Consider the following 20,522-nt stretch of genomic DNA (forward strand, 5'->3'; position numbering starts at 1 on the left):
TTCTCCAGCAAAACAGCACACGACTTGTAAAAAGACCTTGAACTGCTACAAGATTTTCCCTTACCTTTCCTTAGATGAGTTTTGTAATGCTTGGTCCACATTGTGGAGCAAACTGCTGGCACAAGTCAGTGGAATAAACCTTTGGTGTGTCACCTCCAACGTATGACAAAACTTGGATATTGGATATAACTCATAATTGCTCCTTCTTCCACAAATAAGACTTCATCTGTTGTGTCTCACTTCATCTGGCATCACAGTTGGTGAAATATGTATAAAGCTGATCTGTCTTGTGCTTCTGGGCAGAAATTATGGGAGCGCACCAACCATCACATGCACTCAACACATTCCTTAATGCCCTAGGATCCCAAGCTGTGATATTTCTGTGGATTTCTTGGTGGTGGTAGATGCACAGGGCAGAAGAAACCGAAGTTTGGCATCCACTAGGCCCTTTGGCTTGATTGCCATAGCACCTGGAATGGTGGGGCAGATGGCCTCCAAGGAGTTCAGAGCTGCAAAGGAAAGACTCAGGTTCTCAGTCCTAAGGGTCCGTTGTCTCATATCACTGCAGCTTACCAGAAAAGGTAGCTAGTGTGGAACAAGAAACCACTCACCGCCAAGTCCAGGGGCATCACAAGACCTACAAACATTGCTGGAAGATAAGCCATGCTAGTGAGGCCTGGTCCAATAATTCAGGAGGAGGAGGACACCAGTGGAACACTTTTATCATGAAGAAGGGGCAGCAGTATGCCCCAAGGAGCTGGAATTTCTTGAGCGGTTGCCCCATCAGACCAGCGGCATGTGTGGTTTTATTTATTATTTATACACAGCTGGGCAGCTTGGGCAAGAGCATTCTGCTCCATCGTTGACCTGCTTCTGGGTTTCCTCTGGGCACCTGGTTGGCCACTGAACTTCCTGCTTGGTCGTTTTGAAGCAGATGAAGAACCAAATGCTAGATTAGACAAGCAGTGGTCCAAAGCAGCAAGGTTCTTGCATTCTTATCCCTGGTAAGATTCCTGAGTGAGAAACCATAGAAAGGACAATGGGATCAGTAGTTAAGACTGGCACAGACAGGGAGCCTGGGGGCTTGAGTGGAGGCTTCAAGAAGTCCCCTAGACATGTGCACCGCTGTCAAAGGCTGAGTCTGACTATTGGTCAATCTTGCCACGGACAGTTTCTCTATTGACTGGCCGCAATTCTCCAGAGATGGAGACACACATCTTTGCTTGGAAAGATTGCCCACATGCTCTGAGTCAGAACTCAGAAAACTGATTATCCATGGTCAGTTCTTGGTCCCCCAGCTTAGACCTGCCTCAGCTCAGTTGCCTGCCCCTCTCCAGGGTTTCAGGCAAGGGCCTTCCCAGCCCTCATGGAGATGCTGGGGGCTGAACCAGGGATCCAGCACTGAGCTACATCCTTTCCAGCGGCCAGCAGAGGGCACTCTGGAAGCACCATGGAGGGGGCAACCTTTGTATATAGGCTAATTTTCTCCTTGCTGCCACTGCCAGAGAGGGCTACAAAATTAAACAGCATTTTGCAAAATGTAAGTGCTTTGAGATTGCATTCATAAAGTCTGGTGTGCTCACTTTCGAAGGGAAGAAAGCAGACCCAACAGCCAAGCACAGAAAAACAGGAAAAATGTGACTGTTCCGCATGCACATTTTTTATAAGAAACCAGACTACAGATTTAAGGCTTTAAGTATTTAAAGAATTCTTTGCAATGCTCCCCTCTTCCCCTTGATGGAATCTGTGCTCTTCTTTGCAATGGTTCGGATTCTGATTTCTAGATGAGAACCCTGTGGGAGAAGAGTACATGTTGTGTTCCTTTTTTTGGAACCAGCCCTGCATGGGTTGGAATGGTCTTTAGTTGGATACAGTGAAGCCTTCAAGCAAACGTACAAAGCTGTCGGTGTTCAATGAAACCAAGCCCAGTGGCCCTCCAAGACACGGCCACTGCCCTAGTGCCACCATAACCCCGTGGGAGGACACTGGCTGCTGTATTTCCCTGGGGACTACCCAGCAGGAGGGGGACTGGGACAGGAGCATGACCTTGTCCTTTGGCTTCCTAATCTTCCCTGGCTTCCAAAAGTATCAACTGCCCGTTAAGGAAGCCTCCCCTAGTGGCTGAAGAGGTCACTGCAGGCTTCAACCACAAGAAGACATTGGAATTAATGTGCTTTAAAACCAAATGCTCCTAGAGTGATATACGCGAAGGTTCCTGGTGTCTAGGATTCATGATCTTGGTGCTGTGGTGTGGAGACACAGGCAGAGAGAAAAACATCCATTTTACTCTTGTAGAGAGTCGTTTGCTCTCTGCCTGGTGTGTCCCATCCGTAGGCCTCTCACAGTGCTAAAAAGAGGAATGGGCAAGTCAGTCTGTTGCTGGTCTGCGTCCTATTCCTTTGTTTTCACCTACAATGTCCCTATCTGTTTCTAGATCAGTTTGGGATTTAAAGAAGTGGACAATTAATATTTAAACAATATTTTAAGTATGTTTTCTCTCAGCGCACAGTTTTCTAATTGCATTCAGATACTTTTGCTATTGTTTTGAGAACTGTGCAAAAGATCTTAGGGTCTGATGCAGGATGAGTGAATCTGGCCAGTCTGTGTCAGGCACCCCGACTCGAAACGATGCAGGATTCTGCAGCAGCTTAAAGCGGGGTGCCCAGCCTTGCTGTGTCAGGGGGGTCCTTTGGGAGTTTGGAGGTGTGCTGCAGCCACTTTCACCAAACGCCTGACGAGAAGGCGAGGGCTTGCCCGCTTATGAAAGGCCTTCCACAGTTGCATGTCCAGTCACGAAAGGCTTGTTTTCTAGAGGTAAACCGACAAAACGGAAAGAAAAGTAACACACCGAAGACACTACGTACATGGCAAATGTGCACTATCAGCTCCAAAACACAAAGGCTCCCTCCATAGCCCTGGCAAAAATTATTTTATTTTATTGAAAACGTTTATATACCGTCCCCTCACAAACGTCTCGGGATGGTTTACAACACACTGATAGAATAGAATAGAATAAAAGTAAGGGTAAAAAATATCACAGCATCCAGTATTTGGTGTAAAGCGATAAATTAAAACAATTTAACAATTAAAATATTGGGAGAATAAAAAGGTTTTCGACTGGTGCCAAAAGGGAAGGCGTGTTGGCGCCAGGCGAACCTCTTTGAGAAGCATATTTGCAGCATGCCAGTAAACAAAACGAAACCCCAAACCAAACAAACAAAAAACTTTTGCTTTGATTTTTAAACAACTTAAGAAATAAAATAAGAAGCAGTAGTAGCAGGGAGCCTGGTGGACTCCAGGAGTGGAAACTATAGGTTCCTCGGTCTCCGTGGGCACCAGGTTTCACCTTCACTTTTCTGTTGTTTCCTAGACCACTTTTAACGGCGGTTTTTCTGGGGTTTGTGGTTTCCATGTGCTACACAGACATGTATCCCAACCTACAGCTAGGAGCAGTTTTAAAACTGTAAAACTGATTTGCATATTTCCCCTTGACTTCTTTTCCCCTTTCATGTCTCTTTTCCCCCTTCATTCCCTCCTCTCTCCTCACACTGGAAATTCCTTTATGGAATTCGTATGCTGGAAAAAACAAAAACAAGCGCCAATAAATACCACCATAACCTCCTACCCTGGTCCTTCTCCTCCTCCATGTTAAGAATTTGGTTGGGGGAGCAGCTTTTTATTACTGTACTTAGATGGAGTTTGAAGTCGCAAATTGTGCATGATTTATTTTTCGACCTCTGCTGCTGTGCACAATTGAACTGCCGTAATTGCTGCCACATTGTGGACTATGCACTCAAAAGACAGAGCACATGTGACATTTCGGAACATCTCCTGCTTCTCATACAAGTCAGACCATGCGCATCTATGTGTGGCACTTGATTGCATCACTGACATGGCGGTTACTGCACTGGGTTCTTTAGTGCCTGCTCCCAGAGCAGTGATCACATTTTGAAAAAATACTGGGATGGGACTAACTTGCAGACAAAAATGTTCTAGTGTAATTCTTTCCCTTGTGGGACAAGTCGTCTTAGCTTGGAGAATTGCCAAAGTACTTTTGCAGCAGAAACAACTATTTTAAAGTGTATGCGTGGGAGGGAACCCTCTGCTATTTACCTTTGAACATGAGTCCTCAAGTTCCCCCAACATCTTTAGAAGTTTGGAGGTTTCATCAGCTGAGTTTTTCTTTTTTAAACTCCACTTTCACTCCCAGCTCTTTTTTTTTTTTTTGGCAGCAGCAGGAGGAGGGGAATCTTAGAGAACTTTCTGCTTGAAAGAGAACTTGTTTGCTTGAATTCAAACAAGAAAACAATAATATTAAAACCAACCATATTCCGCAGGTAAACCATGATGTAAATGGAACCAAGAAGCAATAATGCAGGCCATTGGGGCAGGGGAGGAAGAGAACAAGCCAGAAAACCAATCAAGAGCCATTAAAAACTTGAGAAATAAGATAGATTTTGCCAGTTGCCTAAAAGAATACATTGCAGGCACATGTAACTCAAGAAGAGGGACCAATGTTTGAATTGGTTTATCTGTTAAAGACTATTATTATTATTAAAGTGCCCAACAGCTACACCTTTCTGGGCAGTGTACAACAATTCATAAAGTACAGTGAAATGCAGTCATTTGTTAAAACAGTTAAAGGTCATAAAATTTCACAGCAGAGATTTAAAAACTGAATTTTTAAGCAATGTAAACAACAAAAATAAGTTAATTCAACTAGGCTTGTTAAACATCTCATGTGCTATTCAAAAATATTCCGTGTCTTGGCATGGGGGACACTTTGAAGGCAAAAAGACAGCGCAGTTGTCACTGGGCAGGCCTCAGTGGGGAGAGCATTTGGTGATAGGGGGCTACCACAGAGAACGCTCTTAGCCAGTGGTGACGAACCTTTGGCATGTGTGCCACAGCGGGCACGCGAGCCAAATCGCCCCAGCATCGCCCCAGCAGCTGCGCATTGGATAATGGCGCACACAGGGGCCATGCGCACGCTCGGAAAGGAGTAGCAGCACCAGGCGATGACGCCACGAGCCGCGACTCATTAGCCGCGACTCGTCCGAGCTTTCGCATGGCCAGTCAGTGCACTGCCAAGGATATATATGTGTTTGTATCATTGAAAGCTCTGTTATTGTGTTTTTCTTTTAAGACAAAAGATATTAATGTATGAGTTGTTTTTTCTAAACTAAAGCCCCAGTATTCAGGTTTTATTGCAGTGTTAAATATGTGGGTTGCGATAAATATGTGGGTTTTGAGTTACAGTTTGGGCATTCTAAAAGGTTTGTCATCACTGCTCTTAGCTGAACCACCTTCAGGGATGGCCTTTGGAGGAAGGCCTCTGATGTGGGACATAGTGTCCAGATAGATTGTGGTTGGGAGAGGAGCAATTCCAAGGGTGCCGTTAGGTTATAAAAAGCCGAAAACTCTGTAATTCCTCATAGCAACATTTTTAACAAGAGCATTTATTTTTAAGAATCAACATTTTGTTTGCGAAGGCAGAGTTCCACATGTGTTTTTTAAGAATTGTTCAGCATGATCAACTTGAGATGCAATGGCATATTGTTTTGCTGAATTTATTCTCTGTACTGGCAGTTTTATTCCGTAAGATGTTACTCCTCGAAAATCCAAGTGGAGAATTTGGATGAAGCCCAGCTTTAATATGGATATCATTTTAATTAAAAGAACAAGAATAGGTTTACCATGAAAATTGATTTCATCTGCATTTGCAAGTATATAATAGTAAAGTTCAATAGAGTCAAGCAGAATAAGTAGGTCCCAGAATAATAATAATGATATTTCAATCATAAAATGAATTTGCGGTTACCAACCAAAGTATTTTCTGGGTTATTAGCCAATGCTGTTCACCTGCTTGCTTTTAAAATAAAAATATATGTATTCTTTAAGATGTTTTTATGGGCATCTCAGTGAAATAGCTATATAAGCTATTCCTTATATAGTGCCCAATGAGATTTTTCAATCGTTTTAAGCCCTGTGTTTTATATTTCCATTTCTATATATACTGTTACATTCTAAGACTATGATGTGCAGAATATGGAAGTGTTTAAGATAATCCTTATGGGTCCTATTCATAGACACCCCCCCTTATTTAGGCCATTTCCGCATAAATCTTACGTTCCTCTGTGCCAGGAAGACAGCTGTGCTTTTGCCAATATGTTTTGGCCTCTGTTTAGCAAAAAATTTTCTCTCTGTGTGTAATCTCTTTCTCTCTTTGAATACATACCTTTATTTATGTAAAAATAAACATGCTTTTTTCATATCTAAAGCCCTCAGGCATTAATTGCATCCTCATATTTAAACAATGCTGCAATGGGATGGGATGGGCACAACTTTTGCGGTTTGTTTGTTTCTTTTATAAAGAGATCAACAAACTTTGCAAATTTCCTCAGAAACAGGATAGGAAGCACTTGAGAAAGGCAGAATGAGTGAGAATACGAAACTGCCGGTTTCATCCATCACCCATAATGCAGTGGCATTCAATTTCAGCCAACACCTGCAACCTAGGACTAACCTAGGAGAGCCAGTGTGGTGTAGCGGTTAAGAGCACGGGACTGGGACTCAGGTGACCTGGGCTCCAGTCCTCGCTCAGCCATGGAGCCAGCTGGGCGACTTTGGGCCAGGCACAGACTCTCAGCCCAACCTACCACACAGGGTTGTTGTTCTGGGGATAAGATGGAGGAGGAGAATGATGTAAGCTGCCTTGAGCCCTTTGTAGGAAAAAGGCAGGGTATAAATTGAAAAATAAATAAAATAAAATAAATAAACCTTTAATTGTTTTTATTGGGGCTGTAACCTGATTTAAAGGCACGGGCAGAGTATTCCTGTAGCCAGATTCTGAAGTGCCACAGAATGTTGCCAATCCCTTCCTCAGAGGCTGAAAACAGAGCTTGGCCTCCTTTCTCCCCAGTCCTGCTCAGCCGCTGCATGAAGCTCTGTGGACAGCAATCCTCCCGAGTCAGAGAGAAAGCGAGGGGAGAAGGGCAGCTGGGGATCCGCTGGATCCAGAGGCTTTCAGGGCTGTCTCTGTCCCTGGCAACACCTGATGGTTCTGGGGCCTGTCCAGCAAGCATGGCTGCGAAGGAGGGAGGTAAGGAGGTAAAGCTCTGGCATCCCTCCAGCCAAGTGGGGCTCTTGCCCAGTTCTCAAAGCCTTCCATCTGAGGAGTGGAGATTCTTCAGGACCGTGTTCCCAAAGATTGGATTGTGTGAGCCTGAATGAACTCGCCTGTGGGTCTTCCTGGGCCAAGAAACTTCCTTGGAGTTGCATGCCGAGTAGTCTCAGGGCTACCTAATCTGCTTTGGTGCCTGTGGCAGCAGAGAAGATGGCGCCCCTCTCATTCCACATGGCTGCTGAGCCTGAATGGAGTATCCTGCACACCAGCTGAGAGCACAGCTAAGGCAGAGGACACATCACACTCTCCCCCAGCGACTGGCCAGCCCTGCCCAGCCCGGCAGTTGGAGCCTGAGGCCGCAGCTTCACTTTGGTCTCCCCAAACTGCCTGATGAGTTTCGCCTCTGCACGCCCCACAGAGTCTCAGGTTCTTCTTTGTGTTTAGTCAACATCTCTGTACCTTCAAATTGAACCAATTGGTTGGGGTCCTACTCTCTGGAGTAACAAAACAAAACAGCATTTGCTCCAGTATTTCATATATCTGAAGATGGAACTCAAACTGCCACACAACCCTCTCTTTTCCTGACAAAACAAGCGCGGCTCCCTCAGGTGCTCCTCACAGGACTGTGTCTCCAGGTCCCTGACTTCTTGTCTGGCTGGTCATCTGGGGACACTCACCCATCATTCCGTGCTAACCCCAACATACATTTATCTATGTATGGATTTATTGCCTGCTACATCAACCCAGAGGCCCTCTGAGCAGCTCACAATTCGGACCTAACATAAAAGAGGAGGCACCATTACAAATTCCCAACTGGGGCGACACTGCTCGAAGCTATATTGCCCTTCTCTTGTCATGTCTCTTGATAAATGTGTAAGCAGTTTGATCTTGGAAGTAGTCAACTCAGAAGTAAGTCCAGTTGAGTTTAAATATGGCTGAAGATGCTATGTAGGTATGAATCTGAGCCTTAAAGAAAGAGGTGTTTCATTGAGAAATAAGTTGCTGTTTTCCTTGTTTGTTTCAGGACTGTCCTTCAGATGCTGGTGATTTTCGGGCACAGCAATGCTCAGCCTACAATGATGTCAAGTATCAAGGGCATTTTTATGAATGGATCCCTGTCTATGATGATTCCAGCTCTCCTTGTGCCCTGAAATGCCAAGCTCTGGGGAAACCCTTGATCGTGGAGCTTGCTCCCAAAGTTCTGGATGGTACTCGGTGCAATGCCAAATCCCTGGATATGTGCATCAGTGGGATATGTCAGGTATGTCAGCTTTTGTAGATCTGACTCACTGGTCTGTGTGTGACTTAAAATGTAGCCTTTCCCCAGATATATTTTCAAATGTGTGCATTTTTTCAAACACATTTTGTTTTGCTTAAGACATCACAAGTCCAGAAATCTATACATAAGTGCAACTGCAAACTGAGTTCCTGCCTGCATTTGGTTTTGTGGGTTGCAAACTAGGTAATCTCACATTAAAATGTGAATCCAATCAATTTCTTAGCAATGTTATTGTTGTTTTGATGGTATGATACTGTAAGTTCACTGCTTTGAAACTTTGTAGAAAACAGTATTAAAAGGGGCATAGAAATGGCGTGGGTAAGTCACAAAAAAGAATGTCCTTCCATTATAGCATTTCTTGAAATTTGATTGCATATAAGAATGACACCTGTAGAACAAACAGCTTGAATGCTGACACCTGTTATCATCGTCATCAGGTCTATAATCATGCAATATTTCAACTAATTCAGTATAAATTGCTGCAGATAGAGCAAGTTTAAAAGTGCTGAAAATTGTCACATTTGCATTTTTTACTCAAGCTGCATATTATATATATGGCAAGCCACCAACAGGGTCAATTCTCAGGATCTATTTAGCAACATAGCAGTGCAGTTCAGCGGTTTCATAAAGCCAATCAGGGCCAGGACAAAATAGGGCATCTTTACTTGTCCCAGGGATTCCATTCTTCCCATCTGGATTTGGGTCTGAAAGTTCTGCCAAACATCCCACCTGGGCCAAAGCACGAGATGCAGAACTTTGATTTGGTCTATCTTCCACAGCTGAATAATATAATATAATATAATATAATATAATATAATATAATATAATATAATATAATATAATAAAGTCACCTTGCCTTTTTCCTGCAAAGAATCCAAGGTGGCTTATATAATCCTCCTCTCCTCATAAGAACCCTGTGAGGTAGGTTAAACTGAGAGTCTGTGATAGGCCCAAAACGAGTCAGGGAGCTTCACAATATCGTGAGGGGGACAAGACCCAGATTCCGGAGCCCGGTGGGCATTCTAGCCACTGTGCCCGACTGGCTGCCTAGACTAGCTCCTCAGGCCATTTTCTGTGGAAAGGCTTCTACAGGGAGTACCCCTCTAGGGACTGTCCTAAAGTGTGTTGCCAGCCACAGAGAGGGAGGCCTGGGGTGCCTATGGGGGTGAGGTTTCTCCCCAGGATCCAGTGTCCAAAATCTGCCCTCCTGTTTTTAACCAAGCACGGCAGAAAGGAGAGTTTTCTGGGAACAACCTTTTTCTGTCCTGAAGAGTTTCCGTGTCTCGCTTCTTTGGTGGAACAATAAACTTGTTTCGGCTTATGCTGCATGCAGGTCTGTTTTGGTCTTTTCTCAAACCCTTCAGCTGATTCTGCTTGAAGAATTATGTTGCCATTCATTCTCGGCTTCTTGCTATTATGACTGCAAAGGCTGGAAGCCAGTTCCTAGAATTACAGCAATGGAAGCTTTACTAAAACTTGAGCCTCAATGTCGGACAGCCAAGATTTGATGGGAAGGTGCCAGGGGGTGAAGCCGGGACTTTCCGGATTGTCAGGGTTCCCACCCTGAGCAGCCGCCTGGGCCCTATCTGCCAACCAGCAGCACAAGTGCCAGGATCCGGTCCCGGGACAGGCCCTGCCATGTCAGCCTGTCAGCTCAGGCAGTGGTCCTGGGACAAGGCTTGGGCCAGAGGCCTCCCCTTCAGAGCCTTGTGTGGAAAGGGTGGCCCCTGCTGGGGGGATTCTGCCGGACTGCAAACTGTGATTTCATGGCGGCAAGTTGCTCCCTTGGAGCGTTCTCTCCTGCTGCTTTGCCCTGCTGTGCCCTCTGGGTCTCGTGGGAAGGACAGGGCAGGCTTGGCCGCTGAGGTCTGGGCTCTCTACTCTGCTGTTGGATCCAGCTGGTTATGACGATCCCAGCTCTTTGCTGATGGGCACCTGTCAGATCATGTCCAATTGTGGCAATATTAAGAGCAGGCCTACTGGTCTTCATAGAGTTGTCCTCAGGTTAAAAAAACTTACAACAACTGAAAATCTGAGGATTTTGGATAATGCTATTTTATCCATATTTAGGACCATACGTAAAGACTAGCTAAATTCAACTAAATAGAATCCTTGGATTACAAGGATATTCAGACTTGGCGTTGCTTGTGCAAAGTCAGCAATGAATCAGCCCTGGAATGCAAAGTGCTCTACTCGTCCTGCAGATAGATGCAAAACTGGGGTTGGGAGGGTGGGGGAAGAAACTCACACCTAGAGTTTGCCAGCCTCGACAGTGCCCCATTAACCACGGGGACTTTCCCCTCTCCCACTTGGTTTTGATTCAGGAATGATTTTACACAGAATGTGTATGCTTTTGCCATTAGTCTCCTCTCTGCAGAGTAGCTACTGCTGAATTAAATGCTCGAACGTGCACAACTCAAGAAACACTTGACATGGTTGATGAGCAGAGGAGGTGTGTTCTCAGGGAAAAAGTGAGACATTTGGCAAAAGCCGCGCAACAGGATTACGACAACCTTACTATGCATTGCGTTAGGCTTTATGTGCTTTTAATGTCTCCTCCACTTCTACCTACCAATCATTCCAGCACGTAGTAGTTCAGGCACCTCTCTTAAAAGCCAAAGCATCGCACCTAAAAGAGAGCCCCCTTTCCCTCCCTCTGTTTCCCTTCTCTCATTTATAGAATGGGGAAAATGTCTGAACTGGCAGTTGGCAAATGCTGGTTTCTTCATGTTTGCTACTGTATTTATAGCTTCTTTTCCAGCTAAAAGAGGGCAAAGTATTCCCCGTCGCACGGACCAGTGCATAAATCCAGTCTCTGCTCTCTTGACTCCCCTGGAAAAGGCAGAATGCAGTATGTGGCGCGTAAGCACTGGGATTCTTGTAGCAACTTCCCAGAGACAGTCGGTGGCTAGCGAGAGGTTTCTTGCCCAGAGTGGAAGGAACAGAGAACCTCTTTAGTAAAGCCAAGCAATCTCGCCGGTTTGTGCATGATTGTACAAGGAGGGAACTTTCTGGGTAAAGAGTATGGCCCGTTGTTGCTGTGCGACACCCCTTCCGGAGGGTGTGTGTTAGGGGCTGAGGTGGATGATTGGCCTTCCACCAGAGTGGCCAGTGGCACTTGTGGCTTCTGTTGCTCAGGGACTGAGCTGTCCAGAGTGTGGTCTGTGCCACAGATATGACTTGAGGCTTAGATCACAAGTCGCAGCTCTGGCGTGTTTCAGTTGCAAGCACACCGTGGCCTTTTCCACTCCTGCCAGAGACATCCCAGTTCACCATGAACACAGCTATGATCCTCACAGTGGCTGGGGACTGGATGTTCCCAGCTAGAAAATGTTTCCATGCTGTAGAGGTTTTTTTTATGTCTTTTTTGTTAATTCACTGGATCTACTTTTGCTTTCATAGCAAAATCTATACAACGTGCCATTCTTTTCTTGCTTTTCAGCTACATAGCCTTTAAGTGGCACTTCAATAACAAAATACACAAGCAGGAAAACACATCTTCTTTCGCTTTCAGAAATAGTACTGTATTTTGCCTCCTCCAAAAAACAAGCAGGAAAGTGCTCTTAAAAACATAAGTGAAGCTGGAGGATCACAGCATCACCAGGGGACTCCAGAAGTCACCTTGAATAAGGAAAAATGACAGCACAGTAAACCTTTCATGTAGAGAAGTAACTAATGCAAAGCATTTTGGTGTGGCTGGATCCTGCACGTCAATTGACCCATTAGCTTTCCAGAAGGCCTGCTTCCGTTGGCTTACCACTGGTTTGTGGATACAGTTCCACACAGCTGCATGCATTTTTAGACTCTTTGAGGGTGTGGTGACGGGGACCGCTATGATCACTGTCATTTCAAAATTTATCACTACATCATTGATGGAACCAACTTAAAAAGCATCTCTCATGACTTTATGGAACCTAACTAATGAATGTTGAATTATTGGAAATGTCAGCCCTCTTACCAGTAATAATTTAATAGTAGCATTTGGAAGCTTTCCTAGAATTTGACAGGTTTACTTTCCCCGGTTGAGAAAGAGGCATTCAACCATCAATATTATCATCTTTCCTGCAAAGCAAAGAACAAACCAAAACAAAAACATGCCCACCAGCAGCTGTCATGGAGAGCCAGTGAGTAAAAGTGGAGAGCCGTCGGAGTAATGGCTTGCAAGTTCAGTTCTGCCGAGTCCCTGACATTTCCTTGGCTCTGGCCGCTGTAAGCTTGGCTAAGGTTTTCAAGTTAACTCATCTAAATAAACATGTCATACTGGCGATGAGGATATCTTTGCCTCCATGCCTGGGAGCAAGAAACTCTTTGCTGCAGAGGAAAAAGGACTCGCATGCCTCTTCCCCAGCGGCTGCTGTTTTTGCTCATTCCTTGTCTCGGAATCGTTGGCAAGCCATGCAGTGACCTATCAAGCCTTTTAACGCAAGCATGATTTCACTTCCATCTGTTTTCATAACACTGAGGATCTTCGGTAGGCTTGCCATGCATCACTCGTTCTCCCTCCCACTTTCCACGCTGGTTCTAATAGAATGTCTTTTTTTGGGCACCGCGCATAATTTTTTGGCACCCACTACCAGAACTTCTCTTTTCACTCAGTCATTTGAATCTCACTTCACACATGGATTCAAAGCAAACAAGGTCCTTATCGGAGGAAATAAAGGACTGTGGATACTCTGATCTTGCTACTGAGGGAGCACAGTCCTGAAGAGGGTTATAGAGCAGGAGAACGTTTCTGGGAAAGTTATTTTGGTGGCCCCTTGAGAGAGTGGAGGCTCACAGCAGCCAGACCACTCAGTCATGGCTTTGTCTGCCACCGCCTGGTTCCTGTTACCAAACAAAATACTTGGAGTTCCTATGTTAAAACAGGCCTAAGTTTGGGAAAACTCTTCTGACAGAAAGATAGCTAAAGCATCCTCTTTGTTCATGAGTGGTCCAATCTGGATCTGAATTGGGCAGGTCAGTAGGGGAAAAGGGACCTGAACAGTGGTTGGAAGGCTTATATGCTTGGGACTGCCAGACGTGCCTCTTCCACCTTCCATTTGCCCAGGTGCAATGCGCTTCCTCTAAGAGCCACCTGTGTGGGAGATGAGGGTGGTGCCAACAAGGAAGTTGGCCTTCACAGCGGTGGCCCCTGATTATGGAACAAGCTCCCTGCTGGGGGCTGGCTGGTGCCAACTTGGTTATTCTCCTGATGCCAGGTTGATAGTGCCCTATGTGCCAAGGTATTTGGTAGCATGTAATGGCATTTGGGGACCTTTGTCTGCAGTGCTTTCATTTCTTTGAACATAATGAATGTATTTAATTGTTTGATGGGTTTTTACTTTCTTTTTTTACATTTTGTATTGAATGTTTATTGCAATAGACATTTCATTGCTTTTTATGAACTGTTCACCATGCAGAGATCTTCAGCTTTTGGGTAGTATAGACATGATGATGAGGAGAAGGAGGAGGAGGAGGAGCAGTCAGTCACTAATCAGAACTATATCTTAGCCAGTTTCTCAGCATGCATATCCTTGATGCCCTTTTTGCATTTCTCTCTCTCTCTCTTCTTTCTTCTTTGGTTACATTCATTTACTTATATAGAACTATCATTCTTACCTTCTCAATTAAAACGACAACACGCCTCCACTTTGCTTCTGCTGGCTTTACATATAGAAATGGGTGCCTCATATATAGAATGGGGGAGTATTGTGCTTCCCCAACCCCAAGGTGTCTGGGGGGCGGGCGGTGTCAATGTCAAATGCAAACACAATTCTTCATTTTGGACTCTCAAGCAAAATGGCTGTGTTTGAAAATCCATGCAGGTTGTTGCGATATTTTGCACTGCAACATGAGATTCTGAAAAAGGCTCTTCCAAGGATATGCAGCACATCACTGTTTTGCCTTATTCACTGCAAGCAGCTGTTGTTATCCTGTTATTTTCCTGTTGCTCTGCAGCATTTGGGCCCCTGCTTATGTCCCCTAACTTGTAAGGCAAGTCCTGTTCCCAGCATGCATTTCCTCTCCCAGCTGGCAGAGAGAAGGACTGCTTTGTGACATGTATGTTGGTCATGGATCCATTTTCTTGTAAGCCATGTTTATTTAGTTTATACACTTGCTTTATTGTTTGGGAAGGCATTCAAAAATCATAAAATTCCATTATGTTTGGGTACAACAAAATGTTTCTTGGAATCATAGAATAGTAGAGTTGGAAGGGGCCAGGAAGGTCATCAGGTCCAGCCCCCAAATATCTTCAGATATTTTAATGGAACCCTGTTCTGGTTGAGCTAAACTACTCCTTATATGGACCTAATTTCTAGAATATATCTTACCCAACAAAATTATGCCCTTGACAGTCCCATTATCTTGATAGGATGGATTATGCATCTGTGTAATTCCATTGTGGAAGTTGATGGAACTTGAAAAGGGCTTAGCTTTGTCTGGACATTTGTTTTCTCGAAAGAAAGCAAACACTGTTTGCTTGGACTTCCAAAAGGCTTTTGACAAAGGCCTCATCAAAGACTTGTGAGTGATTTAGTCATGGAATAAGAGTCAAATACAGTGATTGACTCAAAAACAGAAAGGAGAAAATAGGAAGACATAGTAAACTCTCCCAGTGGGTCCCACAGGACTCTGTATGCACGACCTGGAGCTAGATATATAAATGATCCGGACATGAGCAGCGAGGTGCCAAGATCGCTGAGGACATGAGATTATTTACGGCAGTTAAAACAAGAAAGGGACTGTGGAAAGCTCAGAAGAACCTCTCCAAAGCAGGAAAATGGGCATCGGATGGCAAATGTGGCCCAGAGGGAGCAAGGCCGAAGCCGTGCGTGTTGGGGCAAACAATTCCAACTTCACAGCTGCACCCATGGGATCTGAGCCAGAAGAAATTGACCAGGAAAGGAATCTTGGATGTCTTGCAGTAGGCAGCTCGATGAAAATGTCCAGCCAGGGTGTGGCTACCAAGAAGCAGTCAAATCCCATGTTAGGCATAATTCGGAAGGGAATCAAAACAACACTGCCTTCCCTTGTACAAATCGATGAGGCGACCACACTTGGAACACTGTGACCTGTGCTTGGATCTTCAGATACCTGAGCTTGCCTGCCTCGCTCTCGTCTCGGAGATCCCAAAACTGCTACTTAGGGCTTTCTAAGAGCCTTATGACAACCCCCTCCCCCCCAGAGGTGCCCCCCCCCCCGCTCCTTTGCAGCTTGCCTGTTCACCTGCCTTGGTTTGGTCCAGGCAGCCATAGAAGTGCGATAGCGGAGGAGGAGATGTTGCTGCCGCCTGCTTGCTCATGGGCGGTTTACCTGCCAAGCAAGCAAGAGGCATTAGCATTGAGGGAGAGGACAAAGACTTGGTGCCCAAGGCAGGCTCACGAAGAAGGGGTACTCATCCCGGGTGTCTCTCCCAACTCCTTCCCAAACACAATAATAAAAAATCTGGAATGAATACTGTCGCAGGTGAACTACTTTCCAATATGTCAACACAGTTGAAATATAACACAGTCGATATATTTTTGGACTGCCTCCAGGGATGCAGCAGTGGAAGAAGGAGGGTGGCAAGGGAATCTGGGAGTTACAGGAGCAAATACAGGGTGGGGTATCCTTATGTCTTGGAAAAGCTTCCTAAGGCGGGGTGTATAAATACAAAGGACAGAATGTAAATATATATTTGTGTAAGATGATATCAATGCATCCATCCTTGCATTTGGGAAGAGTGCCACTGAAATTGATAAAAACGGAGTGCGTTATGTGGAGTTTAAAGAATGTAAGCTGTGATTGTTCTTGTTTTTTAAGTTTGGGAATGGGTTGCTATGCTTTTGGCCAGCTTTCACTGCAAGCGGGAACAGTGTGCATCAGTGATATTGATTCCATTTAGAACCATGTGTGTGGCCTGTGCTTCAGGGAACTCGCCACCCCTGCAAATGCTTCCGAAACCTCAAGTTCCAGGCGTGCGGTTCAGCTGGGCTGCATGGAGGGTGTAAATGGCAAGCATTACGTGCACAACTGGAAAAGCAGGTGATAATATAACTGGTCCCTTTTGTTATGTATTTGTATAAGTTTAAAAAAGGGGAAAGGGAAAATAAGCCATGCCACAGGAGAACCCAGCCCAGCACCTTCTTGCCAAGGAATGGTTTGTGTTCCGTATATGTTTTGGATGTGTAACAGTGTCACACTCGCACCCTCCTCTCATGGGTGGTCTGCACTCCTGAGCTGTCCCTCCATGCTTCAGTACATTAGTTAATGAGAATTTAATATTTCTAAAGCCCTCTGTTTTATGTGATTGGAAGGTGCTTTACAGAATGGGGGAGTATTCTTCAGTTATTGGTTCTGGCAAGTATTAAAATTGCACAAATTATATGGGAAAGGATTTGTTTCTAAGAAGCAGTGTTATATGGAATATCTCCTCTACCCCTGGGTTTCTTCATAGCTTAATGCTATTTTCACTGCATCATGGATATTGGCTTGTGGCAGAGGAACTTGATGGGTCTCCTTCGATGGGTCTCCTCACCACTGTCATTTCTGTCACTACTTAGCACCACAAAGCAGCAGACTTCAGGATAAAGGTGTGCAGATCAGCCCACTTTCCATTGCAATGAACAGCAAATGAAATCCATTATAATTTTTGAAATTTCACATAGTCCTCAAAAGCAGGGATTAACACAAATATCAAAGGCCTGTTAGGTGTAGCACGAGGACCCATGTTAAAAGGGCAAATTTCCCGAATCTGGCAAACCTCAAAAAATTGTGTTCAAGCTGTCAGAAGTTCGGTTTTCCCCTTTGTACTTTCAAAGCAACGGGAACGTTCCTTGACTGTGCTCTCCTGACGCTGCGTCATGGGGCCGAGAGTTGTACCAGGTTTGGTGCTCCTGGAGCTCCTGTCTCACAACTGCCTCTTCCATTCCCAGCGTGTCTAGTGCTGTGGAAGTCAGTGTCGATGGGGCTGGGGAAGAATTTTACCTGGCGAGGCTGATCGGCCTGCTTCACAGTGGGGTTCACTTCTCCTGCAGAAATGCAAGTTGCTTGGAAGTCAGTGTCTAGGAATAACTGTTTTGATGAAGGGCTTTGGACTGCCCTGACATCAAAGGGAAAGAGGGAAGATGCCCCTCCCTACCCAGGATGGGGTGATTCCTGGGGTGAAACCATGAGGTTGTATCCTGGTACCACTCCTAGGGGAGCGGATGGGCCATGCAGATGGGCCATGCTGGGGCAGGATAGACCCATGCTTTGGCAAAAAACTCTGCTTCCCTGTAGAAGGGCCACCCAACACATGGACTGGGGCATGGATTATATAGCAGGTTGGCAGGCCCATGACATGACAAACCATAAGCTGTAACTGGTAACTTTGTGGCTAAAACCAGAACATTCTCCCAGCATATTTCTGGAGTAGCTACCCAGTTTGGCTCTCCAGGCATCAGTCAGAAAACCTCCTCCTCCTCCTCCCCCCTCTCCTTATGAAAGAGAAACGTATTCATGTCCCACCTCTTCAGGAAAGTTCAGATTTGGATCTTGTCTGGTTCAGGAATGCTGTGCAGTGCTTTGTCCTCTTCTGAACCAGCCCGATCTGATCTAGGAAATGCCTGCCTGTGAAGCACAGCACTCCTCCTGACCCATTTCCTGGGATAACACCTGGAGTTGACGCTTGCACCTCTTGGTTGTGCATTTCAACTGTTTGGAAGTTCAGCAACTAATTGGCTCTGGCTCTAGGAGCCACACTGCTCCTGGCCTAAAAGATCAGCACTGTCTTCCACTGCAGACTTCCCAGAGGAGGGGCTTTGGCTCCCAGAAAGCAAGAGCACTCTAGGCTAGCCAATACCATATGCCCAGGAAGAGCCCCACCCTGGGAGCCTGTTGTAGGCCCATCCCTGCATGGGGCAGAGGCTGAGCCACTGGAAACTTTGCTACCTCAAGAGGCGGGACAGTAGGACTCGTATGAAGAAGTGTTTGAGTAGAAGGGAGGATTCCTCAAGAGGAAGTCTCCTCATGAGTAGGATTCTTGCCAGAGGGCCCTAATGAGCTACAGCTGAGCCCTTGGTGGGGTTGAGTAGGCTCAGGTGATAAAAACCTTCACTCCTGCGTTGGTGCTGTTGGCAGCAGTGCTGTTCTTTCGGCTCCAATGCCTTGGCTGGTGATGGATCCTCTGTGCTGCTGGCCTTTGGATTCCTGCTGGACTCTTTCTGGACCGTGTAAGGTAGTTGGCTGCTGCACCATGCTTTGGCTCCTCCTTCTGGCTTGACTGCTCCTGCCTTAGCCTTTCCCCCACTAGACTAAAGTCTTGTGCCTGACCAGCTGCCTGTTTGTCAGTGAGCACTAAGGCTGTGTCTGACTCAGCCGAAACAGGGCAGTTGTCAAGTTTCTAGTTCGAGAAGCTTTCTTTAGACTTTAAAGTCCTATTTGGTTTGCACTCTAGTTTATGAAAGAAAGTCTCCTCCCTTCATCTTTTATGGTTGCCTGTTCTGGGTGTCCCTGCTGCCTGAAATGTGCCAGGTGGTTCCTTGGGGGACAGGTTGTTTATGTGTGTGTCTCAGTCCCCTTCCATTAAGAAGATAAGACCCAAGAAATGTGTGTTGGGGGGGGGGTGCTTTTTCAGAGGACTTTTGCTATTTTGTAAATTTCTATTGATGCACACTTATTGTAAGAGTCATTTGTAAAAGAGGGTCTGTTCGGTGCTGCGCATGTGAGTGTTGAAGGGAGCTTAATACCTAATTTAAGAGTAGCCATTCTGAAATGCTTTAAATGAGTTATTTGGCAAGGAAAAGTAGAATATAAATTAAATAAATGGAAGCACACCAGAAAATAACACACTCCCTCGCTTCTGCTGCCATGCACCTAGTTACAAAAACCAGCCCTGTCTTGAATGCATTGCATTAAGTTGTTGCCAGTGGAGCAAGACGTGAGCAACGGCTGGGCTGGCTCAATGAATGAAGATGCTCCACAACATCAAAGGAAGTCCAGGGCCCCTCGTATTGCGGTTCCCTCCCCCCCACACCACACACATTCTTATGTGCTATTGTCAGAGCTGAAGAATGTCGGACAGTAAGTGGCCTCTATAAGGAGGAGGTCAAAAGACATGCCAGGAGTAGATCAGCCACGAGCTTCAGGCCGAAGGAAGCTTAAGCATGTGCCCTGGCCGAAGTTCATGCTGGTGCTTGGACAGCCTCAACACTGGCGCTTGTGAACTTGCAGCATGACTCAAAATGCACACACACACGAGCCTTCCATGGTGGTGTCTTGCAAGGGTCCTGGTGTGTGGGCTGTTCACAGGCAAAGCTTGTCTGGCGGTGTCACTCTGCTCACAGGTGAATGTTAAAATCACTTCTCTCTTGCTCTGAAGAGGAATTTCCAAATTTTCATTGATTTTGTTTCATTTGTGTGTCTATTTAAAGTTCTTCAACTGAAAAGAATATTCCCTGCCTACAGTGCTCATGTGCAAACTGTCTCGCACTCAATGCATCTTCAGATGGAAAATGTGATGAGTTGATTATGAGCTAAGTTTTTCAATACTAATTTCTTCTAACCTTATCTAAATCACCAAAATAAGATTAATTAAACAGACTGCAATAATAAATAACTTATTTAACCTAACCTTGAAGTTATTTAATCTAAAAATAACATGAACAATTCTGCTTTGAGTGAACAGGCAAGATGGATAAAATAGACTCTTCATGTTTACTCTTGCTTAAATCCAACAATTCACTAATGTGATTAACATCAAAAGTCAAAGGTTGTTGAAAAGAGAGTTTTGGTTTGTGGATAGCTACATTTTAAAAGATATGAAAATTCCTGTTTAGCCCATCTCTTAGGGACAATGTAAATACAGAATCACACCCAAAACAGGCCTGCTATAAAAGAGTAAAATAATAAGAATTATTAGTAGAATAACAGCAAAGCAACTATATTTTGGCCATGTACAAAAATTAAATGCAGAAGTGGCAGGGGTAATCCCCATACTTATTAACTTTAAAAGAATTCAGGAATGCATTTGTAAATGTACCAAAAACATGGCCTTATTTACTTCATTAAACTGATTTTAATTAATTTAATTGACTAATTCTTCTGGTTAATCCATCAACAGCTGTGAAGAAAAATACAGGGTACCATCTGATGCCTGTTCAGGCAGAACAAAATCCA

The 20,522-nt window shown here is 45.0% G+C and overlaps 1 protein-coding gene across 7 annotated transcripts in view; it reads left to right on the forward strand.

Moving 5' to 3' along the window:
- Nucleotides 1-20,522, forward strand: part of ADAMTSL3 (ADAMTS like 3) — a 245,472-nt gene that overhangs the window by 93,993 nt on the left and 130,957 nt on the right. For all 7 annotated transcript variants that reach the window (XR_006415544.1, XM_044438722.1, XM_044438720.1 and 4 more), the window contains one exon: nucleotides 8,151-8,387. Coding sequence is in view for 6 of the 7 variants with exons in the window: in XM_044438722.1 (XP_044294657.1) it covers nucleotides 8,151-8,387 (237 nt within the window). In the remaining variant the exon portion in view is untranslated. The remainder of the gene's footprint in view (nucleotides 1-8,150; nucleotides 8,388-20,522) is intronic.

This window comes from Varanus komodoensis, unplaced genomic scaffold (genome assembly GCF_004798865.1).
Source record: "Varanus komodoensis strain SLA01 unplaced genomic scaffold, ASM479886v1 scaffold33, whole genome shotgun sequence".
Taxonomy (NCBI): Eukaryota; Metazoa; Chordata; class Lepidosauria; order Squamata; family Varanidae; genus Varanus; species Varanus komodoensis.